The sequence below is a fragment of the Pyxicephalus adspersus genome, chromosome 5 (assembly GCF_032062135.1).
Source record: "Pyxicephalus adspersus chromosome 5, UCB_Pads_2.0, whole genome shotgun sequence".
Taxonomy (NCBI): domain Eukaryota; kingdom Metazoa; phylum Chordata; class Amphibia; order Anura; family Pyxicephalidae; genus Pyxicephalus; species Pyxicephalus adspersus.
In genome coordinates this window covers 81,014,519-81,032,412 of record NC_092862.1, presented here as the reverse complement: position 1 = coordinate 81,032,412, position 17,894 = coordinate 81,014,519, and the positions used below count along the sequence as shown (strand labels likewise).

General features: G+C 39.1%; 1 protein-coding gene across 1 annotated transcript in view; it reads right to left on the bottom strand.

Moving 5' to 3' along the window:
• Nucleotides 1-17,894, bottom strand: part of AHRR (aryl hydrocarbon receptor repressor) — a 284,245-nt gene that overhangs the window by 242,702 nt on the left and 23,649 nt on the right. The window contains 1 exon segment of the mRNA XM_072411941.1: nucleotides 10,104-10,176. Within this exon segment, the coding sequence (XP_072268042.1) occupies nucleotides 10,104-10,165 (62 nt within the window). The 5' untranslated portion in view covers nucleotides 10,166-10,176.

Genomic DNA, 17,894 nt, shown 5'->3' with positions numbered 1-17,894 from the left:
TTAGTAGCCTTTTTAGTAATACATTTTTATGAAATTTATAAAACAAAACAGGGAAATCACAAAGTACCTAAAAATTTAGACACAAACACACAAACTAGAAATATAGAGAGTATATATAAAAGTAAAGCATTAAAATACATTCCCAATATAGAAACCACAAATTATTGTATTAGCAAAAATCCCTACGTGACAATGCAAGATAAAATATTAGGAACACAGAAGGGGACTAATTGAAGGCAGAAAAACAAATAAAATGTGAAAGAGCAAGGAAATAGAAGGAGAATTGAAAACAGAGCCAATATTTGAGATAAAAGACAAACTTGGAAAGTCAGTTAAAGACAAACCAGAGTGCGATCGATTGAAGAGGGGAGGATTTTCATAATCCATGGTAGCCAGGTATCTTCAAACTTTGTCATAGTATCTAATAGCAAAGCTGTGCGTTTTTCATTGGTCATTATGCAGGAGACCTGTCTCCTAAACTCAGGATAGCTTATACGGGGGAAAGCCAGGCACCAGCAATACTTTGTTTAGCAGCTGTTAGGATATGTTGCATGAGACTAAATTGGGCTGTGGATAAAGAAATAGGCCTGCGGTGAAACAAAACTGACAGGGGAACCCTCGGGAACGGCATCTTAAAGTGTGTGAAAGTACACAGTAAACTTTTGTACAGAAAGAATGAGCCATCGGAAAATTCCCACCAGACTTGTAAAAAAGTATCCAATTGGGTACAACTATGGAAACAGAAGGAGGGACATTCGGAGACACACTTCGACAAACGAGTAGATACCATATACCATCTAGAAAGCACCTTAAAGCAAGTCTCTCAAGCACACACACATTATGAGAACAACATCTACAGGAACCCCAAATCTGGGACCAAACCAATGGGTCTAACTCACAACCTAAGTTGGCCAACGGCCAACATAGGAAGGTGGAGAAGAAAGTTTAGAGAGAAGGAGGGAAGAATAGAGCGAAGAGATAATACCCTTAGCATGAGGGTTAGAGTGACAGAGATGTTCAAAAGATAACATTTTAGTAGAACCAGAAGGACCCGGCCTGAGAGTAAGTATGAAATGACGAATCTGTAAATATCTAAAGAATTCGGTGTTTGGAATGGAGTTTGGGTCATTGAGTTGAGAAAAAGACAATATCCCATCTTGAGATCAAAATGTATTTACATGAGATAGACCATTTACCGTTTATTTTTTGCTGTTCTGATCTGTCTGCGCGCGCATCTCCTGTCTTTTTCAATAAGATTTCGCTTCAGTGTGAGCTCCTGAGAGTGGGCGTGTCCTATTGACCTCAGAGATCAGATGTGCTGCTAACCCACCCCCCCTCACCTTGCACTGTGAAAAAATCCTACCCTTCGTATACCAGCTGCAGCAGCATGAGATCTGTCTCTGCCCGTGCTGCTGTCATTACCCCAATGTATAAACCTTCATATCTCCCACACCGATTATTGTTGAAACTTGAAATTTTCAGGGTACATAGGTGACCCCGAGAGCTGATAATAAACTTAATTAAATGTACATAAACCTATAATTTCAGGTTTATACTTCGGGGTTAATGATGGCAGCAGAGACACAGACACAGCTCTGCTGGTGTACGAGGGGTAGGATTATTTCACAGTGTAAGGTAAACTGCATAGCATAGTACTGGCTCAAAATATTTTTTTTTCCTACTGTTTTCCTACTCTAAACCTAGGTGCTTCTTATGGTCAGGTGCATCTTATAGTATGGGGAAAATACAGTAACAGCCAGAAGGTAAAGAATGAGGGAAAGAGGAGACTGGGGGAACGCAGGATTATTGAGAAGAGAGAATAGGGGGCAGGAAGCAGAGCAAATGCCATGGATCCGTTTAGCACAATTTCGTACATTCAGCAAGTGCGTAAAGAAAGGAAGGATAGATTTAGGGAGAAGATGGAGGGGAATCTATCAAAAATTCTCAGAAATAGAATTATCAACTTTTTGACGTTTCAAGATCAAATCACAAAGGAATTTAAGAGATTGAGGGATATTTAACCAGGGGGCCAAACTGGGGCAGACATAAAATAATGGGTAAAGGGGAGGAAAAGCCAATCAGCCTTTAAGACGGGGAAGATAAAGTGTAGTTCGAGGGATTCGGGGTCAAGCCCCAGCACAAATAAAAAAGAAGAGCCTGGAGAGCTTTGGGAGGGACAGGGACCCGAAGGACACAGAACAGATATAGTAATTAGGGGAGAAATTACATTTTTATAGCCGCAATTCTACCTAGCCAGGACAGATGGAACCAAGACCACTGTAGCAATAGGGTGCATAATTTAGAGACAAGGGGGGGGATAATTTGCAGCATAAAGAGTGGCATAGGAGGAAGTGAGGTGGATCCCTAAATTTGGGAGTTTTTATTCCATTAAAAATTATATTGTTGTATGGAAGTTAACATAGGCATAGGAAGGACTTAGATGTATTTAGGAGAAGGCAAGATATACGACCAAATGAGCTAAACAGTGAGATCAGATTAGGTAAATAAATTATGGGATTAGTGAGAAAAAGAAAGGTATCCATCTGCAAACATAATGTATGATGGGTCTGGCCTGAAATGTCGGGGTGAGTTCTGATGAGTCAAGCTAGGGGTTCAAGGGCAAGGGCAAAGAGAAGAGGGGACAACCTTGTCTTGTACCCCGACAAATTGGAAAAGGAAGGGAGTAATAACATGCGTATCCTATGAAGGCGGTGAAATGGAATCAAAGGCCTTTCCGAATATCCAATGACAGTAACATAGTTAGATGACCCTGGTGTCGAGCCAGTTCAGTTACAATCTTCCTAGTATTATCAGAGGCCTGTCTCCTAGGGAAAAGTCCAACCTGATTTCTATCGCCAATAATTAAATTAGGACAAGTGGCAAGAACGTTGGCAAGGAAGTTGGAGCATAAAGAGGTATCAGTGTGTGGTTTAGGAATCATACAGATAGATGCTTGTTGGGATTCTGGATGCAGCTTGCGTCCATTTCTTAGAGAATTGAAAGAGCTAACTAGGGGGGGGAGGTCAATAAATGTTTTAAAATATGCAGCAGTGAAACCATCAGGACCGGGTCTCTTATTTAGGTTGGCAGAGATCTGATGGGAGGAATCTGATAGCGTTTTGCATTTCTAATAATAAGATGAGTTTCTCAAAATCATCCTTCCGAGTAGGTGATAGAGTAGAGAGAGGAAGATTTAAAAGTGGAGACTGGTAAAGTCAGTAGAAAAAAAGTATGTAAATATGTAAGGCCCGAATCAATACCGGTATTCCCCAGACACCAATCCCCCAATCTATGCCATAGTCTTCACCTATAGCAGCCCCCGTTCAGCCTCAAGGGACTGGTTGTGTTTCCAGCACTTGGTTGCCCCCAGGACCTGGTGAGCAAAGAATGGTGTCTGGAGATAGGCCGGCAGCCGACCCGGCACCCACCAATGCAGAGTACAGAGCTACAAATGCAGAATAAGAAGTGACAGGAAATCTAAAAAACTAGCCGAGGTCAAAAATACAGGAAATCAGTCCATTCAGCAAAGTACAAATGGAAAAGGCAAAATCAGAGTCTGGATCACAAGCAGAGGTCGGACCAGGCAGAGTTCAAATGGATAGTCAGAAACAGGCGCAGGTCAGTAACAGAGAAAACTCACAAAAACACTCCAACATAGGTAAGCCCAGGAGACGCCATAACAGGCACCCCTGACTGGGAGCAGAGAGGCTATAATACCCCAGCAGCCAATGACAGCCTGGGATTAACAGGAACTACACAGCTAATCAGCTGCACACAACTCAATTCCCTTCAGCTGTGCAGCCCTAGTGCAGAGGATGCTGAGGAAAACCCCAGTCGCAGAGGATGCTGAGGAAAACCTCAGTCACAGGGATGCTGCAACCTACAGGGCACTGCTCCTGCAACCCCAGTGCTACTGCGAGCGCAAGCGCCGGAAGGAATAGGCTGTGCGCGCCCTCCAGTGAGGTATCGTCTGGGATCTTATGCCCAGAGGGCGCCTCCTGACAAACTAAGTATAAAAAAAATCCACTATTTTGGAAGTATTACAAGTGAGGATTACAAGTGACAGAGCCATCCGAAGTGCATAATTTAATAAAATGGATGGAAAAATCTAAGTTTCTTAGCCTTCTTGCTAACATTGAATTAGGTTTATCTCTTTGGAGGTAAAATTTATGGGCCATCCTGGACAATTGAGCCGCAGCTTGAAAGTTTAATAGAAGATTGAGTTCTGTTATTATTTTATCAAGAGTAGTCCTGGTACCTGAGGATGGATGAGAATTAAAACCACTGGAAGCCTGATAGAAATCATTCTCCAGTTCGATCAATTTAGAAAGACGTTCACGTTTGTATTGGGAAGCTTACCACATATGAAAGGTTTGTAAGCCTCCCACAAGATTGTCGGGGAAATATCAGGAGTGTCATTGTGGGAAATGTAATCTTAAAGGTAAGATTGAATACGATCACAAGTTAAGGGAACAAAAAGCACAGAGGACCTTGGGACTCCAGATACAAGAGTAGAGGAAAAAGAAAGGAAAACAGCACAATAATCAGACCAAGGGACAGGGAGGATGGATGCAGTTGCTACAAAAGGAAGGTATGATATAAGAAAGAAAACTTGATGGATTCTAGTAAAAACCTGATGTGGATGAGAGAAGAAAGTATAGTCACGGGAAGTTGGGTGCAGTTGGATAGGGAATGGAAGGAACGGGAAGAATTTAGAGAGGATATAGAGAGTCCAGATGTATCAGGGGGTAGGAAAAGAGTTAGGTTAGAATCACTGCAGATGAGGACAAGACCAGTTATACATGAGCAGAACAAGGAAAACAGAAAGCACATGTTCTCTTATTAGGCGAGTTAAGCCCTTGGACATTCAAAGAAATGGGACTAAGTAGCAGGACTGAAATCAAAGATAGAAAGCAAATTAAATAAAAAGAACAAGGGTAAGTAGAAACTGAAATGGTAAAGAAGTTAAACCAAGAACAAACAATAAAGTAACTTCAAGTTGGAGTTTTCTTTACAGCAGATGAAAAAGAAGAAGATCATAGTCTGGAGGAACTGACGTTGCCTCTTTTTTTTTTTGGCAGCTAATGAAGGCGAATTAGGAGGAGAAAGGGTTAAACCAAGATCCAAAATGGTAGAAGCGGCAACATCCAGCGTGGGACAAGAATAGTATTTACCTTTGTTGGAGAAAAGCAACTGAAATGGAAAGCTCCACTTATATGGTATACAGTGATGAGTCAGTATATCCAAATAAGGTTTCATAGATCTGCGTTTAGGTATGGTGGATGGAGCAATATCCGCAAATAATTGGTACTCTGCTAATAGAAGACTTTCCTTAGTACAGAAATATGAAAACTTTACCAAGATGTCCCTAGGTAGACCTGAAGATTTACGTTTAAGGGCTCTGTGCATCCTTTCTATTTCCAGTCTATCACCTGTCAGGCACCAATTCTTGGAATAGGGCCAGAGCTATGGCCTGTACATCAACTATATGTTTAGGGATTCCCCTAATACAGAGGTTTAAATGTCTGGATCTATTTTGTCAGCTAGAGATGGATTTTCTTCCCTCAGGGAGCCCAGGTCTCTGGTTGATGAAGACACTGAATTCTAAAGTACCTCACAGCGATGTTCAAGGGCCGAAGTGTGCATTTCAATGTCATGGATCTCTTTGGAGAGTCGATCAGTGATCTGACGAGATGTTTTAGTAAGAGCCTTATGTAGTATTGTATCAATCAGAGACAATAGGGAGGTATTAGGATCCTGCGAGAGAGGAGGAGGAGAGATCACATCAACTTCTATGTCAGAATCAGAATCAAGGGGTGCTCCTGTCAGGCCGTGTCATCTTAGTTTTTCCCTTAGCAAGGACCTCAGCAATTGGTAGTGTCTTAATGATAGTCTTCTGTCTCCTTGTTGATTGAGGCATGGCTGTGACTCCAAGAAGCCGGGAGGAGTAGGAAGGAGATCTGATAAATAAAAAAATCAGCTGATAGCACAAGATAGACAGAAAACTGGCCAGAGGAGACAGGGAGTCGAATTACAAGCCATCTGCCATCTTTTGCTGCAAGTGGGCTCCCCCGCCTAGTATGCTTTTTAATAAGGGTTTTTGAATCAATATCCCCTTCTTCTCCCTTTCCTCCCTTCCCCAACCAAAGCTTGGAAGCATATTTTCAGAAATCCAGGAACCTAGAAGAAACCCTCTGCTCTAACTATAGGCTGATTTCACTAACTAATGTAGAAGCAAACATTGTTGCTAAATTATTAGCCAATAGACTTTCCCATTATATGCTATATATTGTCCATTTTGACCAAGTTGGGTTTATACCCATGAGAGAGGCTAAGGATAATACTATTAAAACAATTCTTCTCAGAACATTATGCCAAAATATTCAAAACACCTATGTGCTTGCTATCTATTGACACTGAAAATCCCTTTGATCGTGTCAATTGGTCCTTTATGCATTCAGCCTTGGTCCAAAGTGGGTTTGGCCCACATATGTTGACACAAATTGCCGCTCTCTATACAACTCCTACAGCAGATGTAGGAGTTAATGGAACCCTGTGTGCCGTGTTCCAGATCTCTAATGGCACACAGGGATGTCCATTATCACCCTTGCTTTATGCTATAGGTATGGAACATTTATAAGTAGCTTTACGGGCCAATAAAGATCTTAAAAGACTACAGGTACAAAGACTACAGGTACAAGATACGCATTATAGACATTCCCTCTTTGCTGACAATCTTCTATTATACATCATATCACTCCATACTTCGGTATCCTCAATTCCCAGGAAATTTGAGAAATTTAGTTCCTTTAGTAATTGAATGTAACAAAGTCTGAGCTGCCTAATATATCTCCTTTGTCCTCACAACTAAATCTACTATGCATTAACACTTCTATTTGAATTTTTCAGGATGCACTAAATATGCAAATATTTAGGTGTTTTTGTTTCATTGGACTCTAAAAGACTTTTTGCCCCTAAATATGCTTCTATGTTGCTCAAAACTCAGGCTACCCTAAAAACTTATGAGCATTTACCTTTATCCTGCCAGGATCAATATACCTAAAATGGATATTCTTCTACTTTTCTTTAAAAGACTTTAGAAACTTTTTTTAGAACTTTATAAAGTTTTGTTTGGAAAGAGGTACACGCTTGAGTGGCCTATGAATCCCTGGTAAGGACCTCCCTGACAATACACTGTACTACCAAGCATTTTTATTGTTGCAAATGGTGGATTGGTTTTCAAACCAAGATTATAAGAGTTGTGTGTTCGTGGAGAATTCACGCTTGCTGGTTGATAAACAGGTACAGATAATTTTGGGGATATTTTTTTGTATTGCTGTTTTTCATGTTTGCTTACTTGATTTATAGGATTGCATGATTATTATATCAAATACTTTAGAACTCACAGTCACATTCTAAGACTCCTGATCTGGACCCCCAAATTGTCACAATACCTGTCGGTTCCCACAGCAGTCCCTACTGGACCGTCCTGCTGCATCCCTTCCCTGTGTGTCCTGTCAAGCTTCCAAGCGCAGCACTCACTCTCTGTCTGTGGCTGACAGAGCATGAAGCACTTCCTGTCTTGCTCACACTGACACAGCACAGGGAGAAGGAGCTCCTTAAAGGGGCAGAGGCTATTTAGTCTCAGCAGTGATGGTGGTTGGCGCTGTGACTTTGTAACAGCTACCTTGGTACTCTACATTGTGTCTCTTGCTATTTCCTGACCTGACCCGTGCCTGGACACTGACTACGCCAACTTCTACAGTTGGAAAGATACTCAAGAGTTTGAAAAAGATCCACATAGTTTTTGCTAGACAAGTGATTGTCAACATGGATTGAAAAAAGAAAAAAGTTCAGTGGTCCCTATATCAAACACCGCATGTTTATGATAAGGCAGCTATAGACCAATTCTTCTCCAATCTACCGTTACCTGAGTTACCTGCCACAATTAAAAAAAACTTAGAGTCTCCAGTTAAGACTCGAGAAGTGTTGCAAGCAATCAAAAGACTTAAGCCAAGTAAATGTCCAGGACCTGATGGCTATACGGCTACCTAATCTAAAATGTTTGTGGAAAAACTGGTTCTGTACCTGACTCAAGTTTTTAATGACGTGCCTAAAGGAGGTGGCTTGGGATCTACCATGCTGGAAGCAGCTGTTTGCATGATATAATGAGATAGAATGATGCACCGTACTTTGCTCGCAAAACTTTCCAACCCTAATCTTGCCCACTCACTTCAGATTTGGGACCAAGTGAAGGCGCTTTGTGGGTTGCTGTCTTCACACCCATTGCCTCTATTATTGGCACCAGCAGTACCAGTTAATACAGTACCTGTTAATATAGTGTACTAGTGCTTTGCAAAAGCATTTGACACAGTACCCCATAAATGCTTAATAAGCAAGTTAGGGTCCATAGGTTTAGAAAAATATATCTGTAAATGAATGGAGAACTGGCTTAAAGATCGCATCCAGAGAGTAATGATTATTGATTCATATTCTAAATGGTCTAAGGTTATTAGTGGTGTACCCCAGGGTTCAGTGTTGGGACCATTATTGTTTAACATATTTAAAATAATGTAGAGTTAGAAATTAAAAGTACCATTTCTGTGTTTGCAGATGACACCAAACTATGTAATGAAATTAAGCCCATAAAGGATGTCTAAAATCTACAAGCAGACCTGGATGCACTGTCTGATTGGACAAAACGCAGTAAATGACATTTATTTTTTGATAAATGTAAAGTTTTGTATTATGTAATATGTTGTTAGCATACTTCATATCTGGAATATCAAGTGCAATTTTGGGAACTATTCACCATATTGTGGAACTGGGGAGAGTGCAGAGAAGGGCAACTAAACTAATAAAATAAATGGAGGAGCTCAGCTATGAGCAGATATTAGCTGAACTGAATCTAATCTTCCTTAAAAAGACATTTAAGGGGGGATATGATTGCCCCATATAAATATATATAAGGTCTACATAGAGAAATGACTTCAAAAATATTCACTTAGAGAATATTAGGTGGTTGCAAAGAACAAGGGGGCACTCTGCATCTGGAGGAACAGTTTGTTATCCACATAAGGAAAGGGATTCTTCACAGTAAAGTCTGTGAAAATGTAGAATAGGCTCTCTCAGAAAGTAGTTTTAGCAAGTTTTATAAATTGCTGTATGAAAAAGACGGATGCTTTTCTTGAAGCACAGAATATAACTAGGTTTTAAAGTAAAGACTACAGAGACTGTTGATCCAGGGAACATCTCTTGGGATCAGGAAGGCTTTTTTCCCCTTTTAGAACAAATTTAACCATGCTTTATAAGGTTTATTTGCCTTCCTCTGGATCAACTATGTCTATAGGGTTTTATCTAGGAAATGCCTGATGACTGAACTTGATGGACTTGTCAACCTGATTAACTCTGTAACTACAATTCATCATTCCCATAACTTACAGGAAGGCATTTCTTTTCTTGTTGCTGACTGCATAATATTTGTGTCTGTGAAATCACAGACAAGTTCTTTTTTCAACTGCTCGTATCACCTTCAATGTGACTTGTTGTGAGGCACAGTTGTTGGGCAAAAATAAAGGGCAAAATTCATCAGAGCAGTTTTGGGTTCCAAACTTGCTGGAGAGAGGTTTAAACTACTCCAAAACCATAGCAAAGTTGCATTGTGTCGAATGCTGAAAACAATAATTTTTCAACCATGCCAACATTTTTGGTATTTCAGGATAGTATGGGTATGTATGGCCACCCCCTTTATCTTAAGAACATACATTTATTGACAATGCCCTCAAAATATATAAAAAATGTTATGAACTAAAGTTTTTTAGTCAGTGACTATATATACACACACACAATATTTGCCATACTTTCAAACTAGCATACTACAATGAATCTGCAAAGAGGGAAATCCAACCTATCAAAATACTATTGCCCTCTAAGTATGAGCATGGACTTTGTAAACCAATGTGTATTTTTGTTGGATCTGCACTCTCCACTTAATAATGCTTTTAACATTAACTAACTGAAGTGGAGTGCCTAGGACGTAGACATTTATATATGTATGTAGTTTATATGCACTAAACAGAAATTTAAACATGTAAAGGCTTAACTGTTTTTGAACTGGTTTTCTTCTTTTTCTCCCAGCATACATGCATTCTCCTGGAGGAATCATTGTGGCCTGACCTGGAATAAAATACAAAAGCAAACTTGAAAAAAAGAGTTTTTTTATCAACTACCATCATAGAACAGTAGGAGTGAGCAAATAAAATGTAAATCAGCATCAACCAGAACTTTGCCCAGCTCAAGTCAAAATGTATATTTTGTCTTGTTTTTTTAGATAAATAAGGAAGGGGAACATTTTATGTTGTTTTAAAAGATGCCAAACTCAATTAGGTTTCAAATTGCAGTTGGTTACTGATTGAGAAGGAAAATTATGTTGTCATGGACTCCATCTTTTTTGTAGCCTCCATTTTGTAGTGGAACTATCTATCTATAGGAAAATTGACTGCATTGTGGGGGGTGAACATCATGTACAACTGTGTTGAGTTCCTTTTGTGTGTTTAAAGTGTTAATAAGAACAAAGGCAATGGTCACCTGGGGAGGTGTGAAGAGATTCCCAGGATAAAAGGGCCATAAATTGTTTAGGGCCATCAAACACTCAGGATTCCTGAGGAGTCACTTATCATTTCAAGGTTCAATTATTTTTCTGTATTGCCTACTTTACTTTGTATAAATTAAAATATATTTTCTGAATAAATCAGAACAGCAAATATTTAGATCAACTGGTGTCTGTGTCTGTTCTCTTACTATCATATTAACAGCTGACATAATAGACACATTTTTCCTTGACACTGAAATATTGTTATTGCTATTGAAGAGGCAACCCCTCAACTCTTTGCAATTCAGGTAAAGGTAAGACATTTCTTTAAGCCAATATACACAACCCCCCCCCCCCCCCCAAAAAAAAAACAGTAAAGAATGTGCTTTTCTGTTTCAGGGACAATGTTTCCCCTTATGTCTTAATTTGTCTTTACACTTCTCCGAAGTAAGCATTTCCTCTGTGATGGCAAAAACATAAATTAAGACCTGACAGAAATACTAACTCTTCACAATTTCCTTAGAAAAAAAAAATCTACATTCCTTTTTTGTAAATGACAACATGCCATTTTATGTTTTAGGGTACAAAAATCAAAGAAATTCATGAGTGGCAAGGGTAGGTGGATTATCCGCCAAAACATGGTGGAATAAGTCCATGTGCTAAGTTTAACACACCACAAAAGTCACCACACCTGGGATGCCCCAAGAGGTCTAGATATACTATACAGAACCAGAGGATGAGCATTGGTGCAGAGCAACCATTCTTGCTGTACAATAAAATCCAGATATTTGTAATAACTCTATTTTTGTTTGGGGCTGCATTTCGGCAAATTGTTTTGGGGATTTGGTCAGGTTTAATGCTGTCCACAATGCACAAAAATTAAAACATATACTTATTCATTATGCAATACCATCAGGGAGGCAACTGACTGGCCCCCAATTTATTCTGCAGCAGCAAAATCTCAACATCATTAAATGTGTCTGAGTTTACATGAAGAGATTATAGGCAGTCTAGATCTACATAAGATCTGAGGTTAGTTCTCCAAGAACATATAAGGAAAAACGGGGCAAGGGGAGTGGTGTAAGGGAGCTTAAGTATAATACGAATTGATATAAGGAGTGCCCAGCCTGGATTAGTTATAGAGTATGGAGAGGGGGACAGAACAGAAGGCCTTTACAATGGCACTCAGATAAATGTTTTAAAATTCTACAAAAGTTTATTTAAATGATAATATAAAATACTATACACCAAAATCTTAAATTGTTCAGTTGTGGACAAACACATGAAAAAACTTTACAGGTATATCCTATAGAATGGTCTAAGTGACAATTTTCTGATATAGTGTTATGTCTCCTTTACTGACGCGTTTCACCCTATACAGGCATCCTCAGGGGGTATGGAGAGTACTTTTGGACAAAATAGAGATTATGCCAAAAGTTTCTAGTGTAGATGAAGAAATTTTCCACAGACATGAGCCTTCCTAAAACCAACCTATAGTAGGTATGTTCAGAGATACCATACGGTCTCCTAACAGGTATAGGGTCCCCCTATTAGGGTGGTACTGCGAAAACGGCGTTTAAAGTACAGTTCAATAGGATTCAATAGTAATGATATGTAAGCTGGGTGACTATTGACAGTGGGGAAGTATGGTGACGCTGCATACCTGAACAAGCAGGAACAAACTGAGAATTGCAAATCTGTTGGTCTTGGGGTTCAGATTTTCCTGAATGTGTGCAACAAGGCTTTAAAAAAACAAGAATGGGAGGACAATTTAGGAAATTGTTCAAAACAACTTATGTCATTACTGATTAAGTACCATTCAGCTGAATTGTTGCAAGTCAAAAAAGATTTAGATTAACTATTTCAGGAATATGCAGAATTGTTGTCCTCAGAGGCTTTCAATATAAAAAATGATGAAATCAAAACATATTTGCAAAAGTTTAAAGCTCAATTAGTTTCAAATCAAGAAAATACATTTTTGAAGGATCAACAGGCCAACAGGATCAACAACCTATATCCAACTTTGGAGGTTTTAAATCAGAAGACTATAGATTCTTAAAAGATCTGCTACAACCGTTGAATGAAAACAAAGTTGATAACTCTTAAAAAAAATCCTCAAAGGAAGTAAACATTAAAAAATTGGATTCTTTACAAGTTGAGGCTAATCAAGTAGGATCCTCTTTCAAGCTGCGCAATTGAGGTGGATCTGTTAAGCTCTGTCAATAGTGATGTCATACAATCAATTAGGGCACACCTAATCCCTGTTCTGTGTGCACCTACAGTCCATTACAGGTCAATTTGAATCCTTAGTGCTTGATCTTTTTTTTGGTAAGTGCAACATTTTTATGTCACATTATACTAATTAACAAAATTGGTTAATTTATAGTTAGATTGGCTGGAATTGTTTTATTATGTTTTTTTTTTTTTTTGGACTGGTTGCAACACATGAAACTAATTCATATCAAGCTGTATATATACTAGTTAGCACTTGACATATTGCCCCTGATTCATCATTGAAATCCGCGATCGCGGGAAGCGCGATAATACGCGCGACCCGCGATCGCGGATTACCGCGGTCCGGGACTCGAGTGCGCGCGTCCACTCGCATCCTGAATCTGCCGGCCGGATTCCATGATCGCCAGTAAAAAGCTGTCGGATAAGCGCGGCTCCGTGCGCGAGCTTTTCCGGTTGTTGAATAGCGCGATTGCGCGCGATTCCGGATCGCTAATACGAATGCGCGACCGATAATCCGATTTTGTTTGATGAATCAGGGGCATTATGTCAACTCATCACATAATATTATAAGTGTAAAAAAAAAATGTTCCAAAGCATTTTGGGTCTGATTCAAATTTTATGGCTTTATTTAATTTTTGGCTTTAGAGAAATCAAATATTTGAAAAAAAGATTGTTGGCAAAGATGTTATAATACATGTATCAAGGAACATTTAGTGATTTCACTTGTGTGTGTGTCAAAATATGTATTTGTATGTATGTCAAAATGAATTTAAATGTATTTAAATAGATATGCATTTTCATTTTTACTATTTAACCTGGACTGGTTTGTGGAGAAATTATTCAAGTAAGTTTGCTTGTATGGTATGCATTGATGTGATTTTTTTGTATTCTTCATTATTGTTAGCTTCATCTGTTGCTGCAATGTTTTTGTGCCTATTTTAAAATGATGGTCTCTATTGGTTAGCAATTCATCAACCTGTTTTCTTACAATGGATATATAAACATTGTTATTCAACGTTTTAACATTTTATCCATGAATAATTAGTACAAAGGTATGCTTGATTTCCAATCTGAACTGGTACTTGACCCCCTCGTTGCCTTTGTCCCATTCTGAAAGTCATATTGTCACATATTGGTGTTTGAATGTATTATGTAAGTATTCCTTTTATCAAAAAATTGTCATAGATTTTATTTATTTTATTAGTCTGACATTTAGCTATGGTTTTCCTTTAACATACTTCACTCATGTTGATTTGCTGCCACTGTTCTACACAACTCCTCGGTTCATTTGTAGTATTGTTCTAGGTTTGTTCTCATTGTGCTGTGCTGCCTGATGTTAGCCCTATTGTAAACAAGCACACTTCCACTTCCTGTCCAAACAGGTTGTCAATTAAATGTCCAGCTCAGTTGCATACTCATTCTAACACACCTGATGGTGATGGAAGGTGGTCCAGGCTGCCAAGCACAACATTAAACCACATTTATTAACAAGCCCACAAGCAGGGTCAAGCACTCGTAAATACTGGATTCTATGCATTATTTAGGTGTTTACATGATTCAAATAGTATTAGTATATAAATCTTCCAGGGACAAATATACTTTGTACAAAACATATTTAATTGTTTTTTAGGGTGTTTATGCAGTTTGAATGCCATTTAGACCTTGGTCCACTATACATTTACTTCATCACATCAGCTTGGTAGTGGAAGCACATAAAGGCGGATTCCTCCATGAACCAGAAGCAATATTATCCACGGATTTGCAGTAGTCTGTGATGTGACATTCCAGAGGCTTGCCAGAGGTTCCCAGCAAAAGGATGTTATCATCCAGTTACAGAATAGATTTAAATATTAGCATGTGTTAAGTAGCATGGTAAATCATGGTTTGTTGGCAACTAGATGGTGCTGAATTGTATTTTTCGTGCTTTTCAGGCTGCATAAGCAATGCTTGGCCAAATCTAAATATGTGCATGTATATGTATGAACAGGTAAAAAACCAAGAGGAAGAGAAGGCTGCACGGTTTCCTTCAAAGTCTTAAACTAGCTTTGAGCCAAGAGAGAGAGAAGAGTGCCTTCCTTCATCTCGCTCGTCGGGAAGCAGCGGCGCTCCGCCCCGTCTCTTTACTGTACGTCGCTCCTGGAGCATGGACATGCGCAGTGCAGGGAGCGGAGTACAAGATGCAGGGGCGGGCAGGACACGTAATGTTCAAAGATGATGGGGCGGGTAGGAGGCGTGCTGATGCATACTGTCACAGGGGCTGGCATGTATGCATGTGCGAAAAGTGGGAAAAGTGGGGAAATAAGATTCAATACCTCCAGTATATATGGTAACTGTAATAAAAATAATTAAAAAAATAATAAAATGGTACAATATGGCACTATCCATATATGGATAAAAGGGCAGACCAGACTGCTGCTAGTGAGATGGAGACAGGGCAGAGAGGGACCAATCCAATCAGGCTTTGTATGCAGCCAGCCACAGTACTGCACCATTGTACAGTACAGTATAGAAAATGTCCAGCAATCAAACCCCTATCAACCCTATCATGGCACCAGCAAAAAGAAAGAAATATGATGCAAGTTTTAAACTTAAAGTGGTAAACTTTGCCATGGAACATAATAATTGTGCTGCTGCAAGAAAATATGGAGTAACCGAAAAGATGGTTCGGGACTGGAAATCCAATGAAGAAGCTTTAAAGAGTATGCCAAGGGGTAAGTGTGCATTAAGAAGAGGGACCCTACACTGGCCAGAACTTGAAAAACACGTTTCAGACATGGTGGCTCAGCATCGCCAAAACGGTTACGTGGTGACACGAAATACAATACGCTTGTTTGCACTTCAGTGGGCCAAATCTAACCCAGATCACAGCAACAATTTTAAGGCCACTATATCTTGGTGCAGTAGATTCATGGCAAGGCATAATATGGTACTAAGGCAAAAGACAAAAATTGCCCGCAGATCTGGATAGCAAAGTGGATAGTTTCCATCGCTACGTAATAAAACAGCTCACTAAACATGGCTATGCGTTAAGTAGCATTGGAAATATGGATGAAACTCCAATGAATTTTGACATGATTGGAAACAAAACTGTACATCAAAAAGGTGAAAAAACAATTTTGATTAAAAAAACAGGACATGAGAAGTCCAGTTTTACAGTGGTACTAGCATGCATAGCTGATGGCAACAAACTGAAACCAATGATTATTTTTAAAAGGAAAACAATGCCAAAACTCAAGTTCCCTGCAGGTTGTTTTGTACATGTGCATGAAAAAGGCTGGATGGATGAGGAGGGTGTGAAACAGTGGCTGGATAATGTATGGAGCAGACAACCAGGTGGTCTTATTCAAAAACGTAGTCTACTTGTGTGGGATATGTTTAGGGCTCATTTAACTCCCACCATCAAGGAAAGGCTTGCACGACTAAAGACAGATGTGGCAGTTATTCCTGCAGGATTGACATCATTGGTACAGCCGCTGGATGTGTGTCTAAACAAGCCGTTTAAAGATCGCATTCGAGAACAGTGGAATGAATGGATGGTTAGCGGCGAAAAGTCGTTCACAAAAGGAGGAAACATGCGTGCTCCACAGCCGGATGTTTTGTGCCAATTTATCATAAAAGCCTGGAATGACATTGATGCACAAACAGTAATCAAGTCTTTCAAGAAGTGTGGCATATCAAATTCATTAGATGGTATGGAGGACGACTACTTGTGGGAGGATGAACAGGAAGCTGAAGCTGAGGCCACACTATCTGATACGGAATTACCAGATCCATACGATGACTGCCTTGCAACTGTATCACAAGATGTCATTGATGAACTTTTACAATCAGATGATGAACAGGATTTTGAAGGCTTTTAAAGGGAAACTGTCATGCCAGCAAACTCACTAGGGACTTGCCTGGCGCGTGCACTCTCCCACTACGTGTTATCTTCCTTCTATTATTGACAGTTCCAGTTTGGTTAACAGCTTAGAAAACAAACAGCATGGCAGCTCCCATGGGTTTATTGTTCCATTCAGCTTTAGTGAATTTCGTTTGATCCATTTGCACTGTTTTATGTTTACCGTACATGTTTGATTACATAAAGCCTTGTGACAGTTTTCATGCTAAGTACCTGCACGTCATAAGCATTTGAAATAAAATTGTTGAACTCAAATGTGATGTTCTTTTAAGTTTTATTTGGTGTGTGGAAGGTGTGCGGAAGAGGGGGTAGTCTTATACGGCGAGTATATAACAAACTCTATATTTTGAGTGGAAATGTCCGAGGGTCGTCTTATACGCCCAGTCGTCTTATACGCCGGCAAATACGGTACATAAGTGTTAAACAATATGCCAAAAAAACCCTCTCTGTCTAGTTCTTCCTATAATTTCTCTTTTATATGTAAATATAAACACACATTTAAATGTATACATACATATATGCATGTATGTACACATGAAAAGAAAAACATAGAAACAGACACAAAGAAAAGAAAAAATTACCCAAATGATGATGCACCTTCTCTGCGCAGTCACACACACAAAGCAGGTTCGCATTGGTGCACAACAATTCGCATCAAACACCTGAGTTTTAATAAGACAATTGTGCTGTTTTTGGCCTTTCAACAATTCATAGAAAGGAAACGCTCAAAAGCAATCACAATTTACTTTAACTGTAGGTCTGTTGGATCACTAAAGGTTAAAGATCTTGGAAGATTGTAAAAAAGATCACATTTCAAAAAGGTCAGATTTAAATATAGACACCACTAAATTTACCTGACAAAATAAAAATAAAAAAAACACACAAACACCAAACACATGTAAACCCACACTGCCAAATAAAGCCAAAATATTTCAAAAATTGCCCAAGAAATATTGCATTCAAACAATACTTTTAAAACCAATATGCAATTTGGACCTATCATGGGTGGAAAACTGTATTATAAAATATTTATGCAGAACAAACATTTAAAGGTGGTAATAAAGACAAATTATTGCAATGAAACATTATGGCTACAAACACAATAACATAGCATTAACATTGACTTCTTAATTGCAAAATGGACATTGAAACATTCAAAGTTTAAAA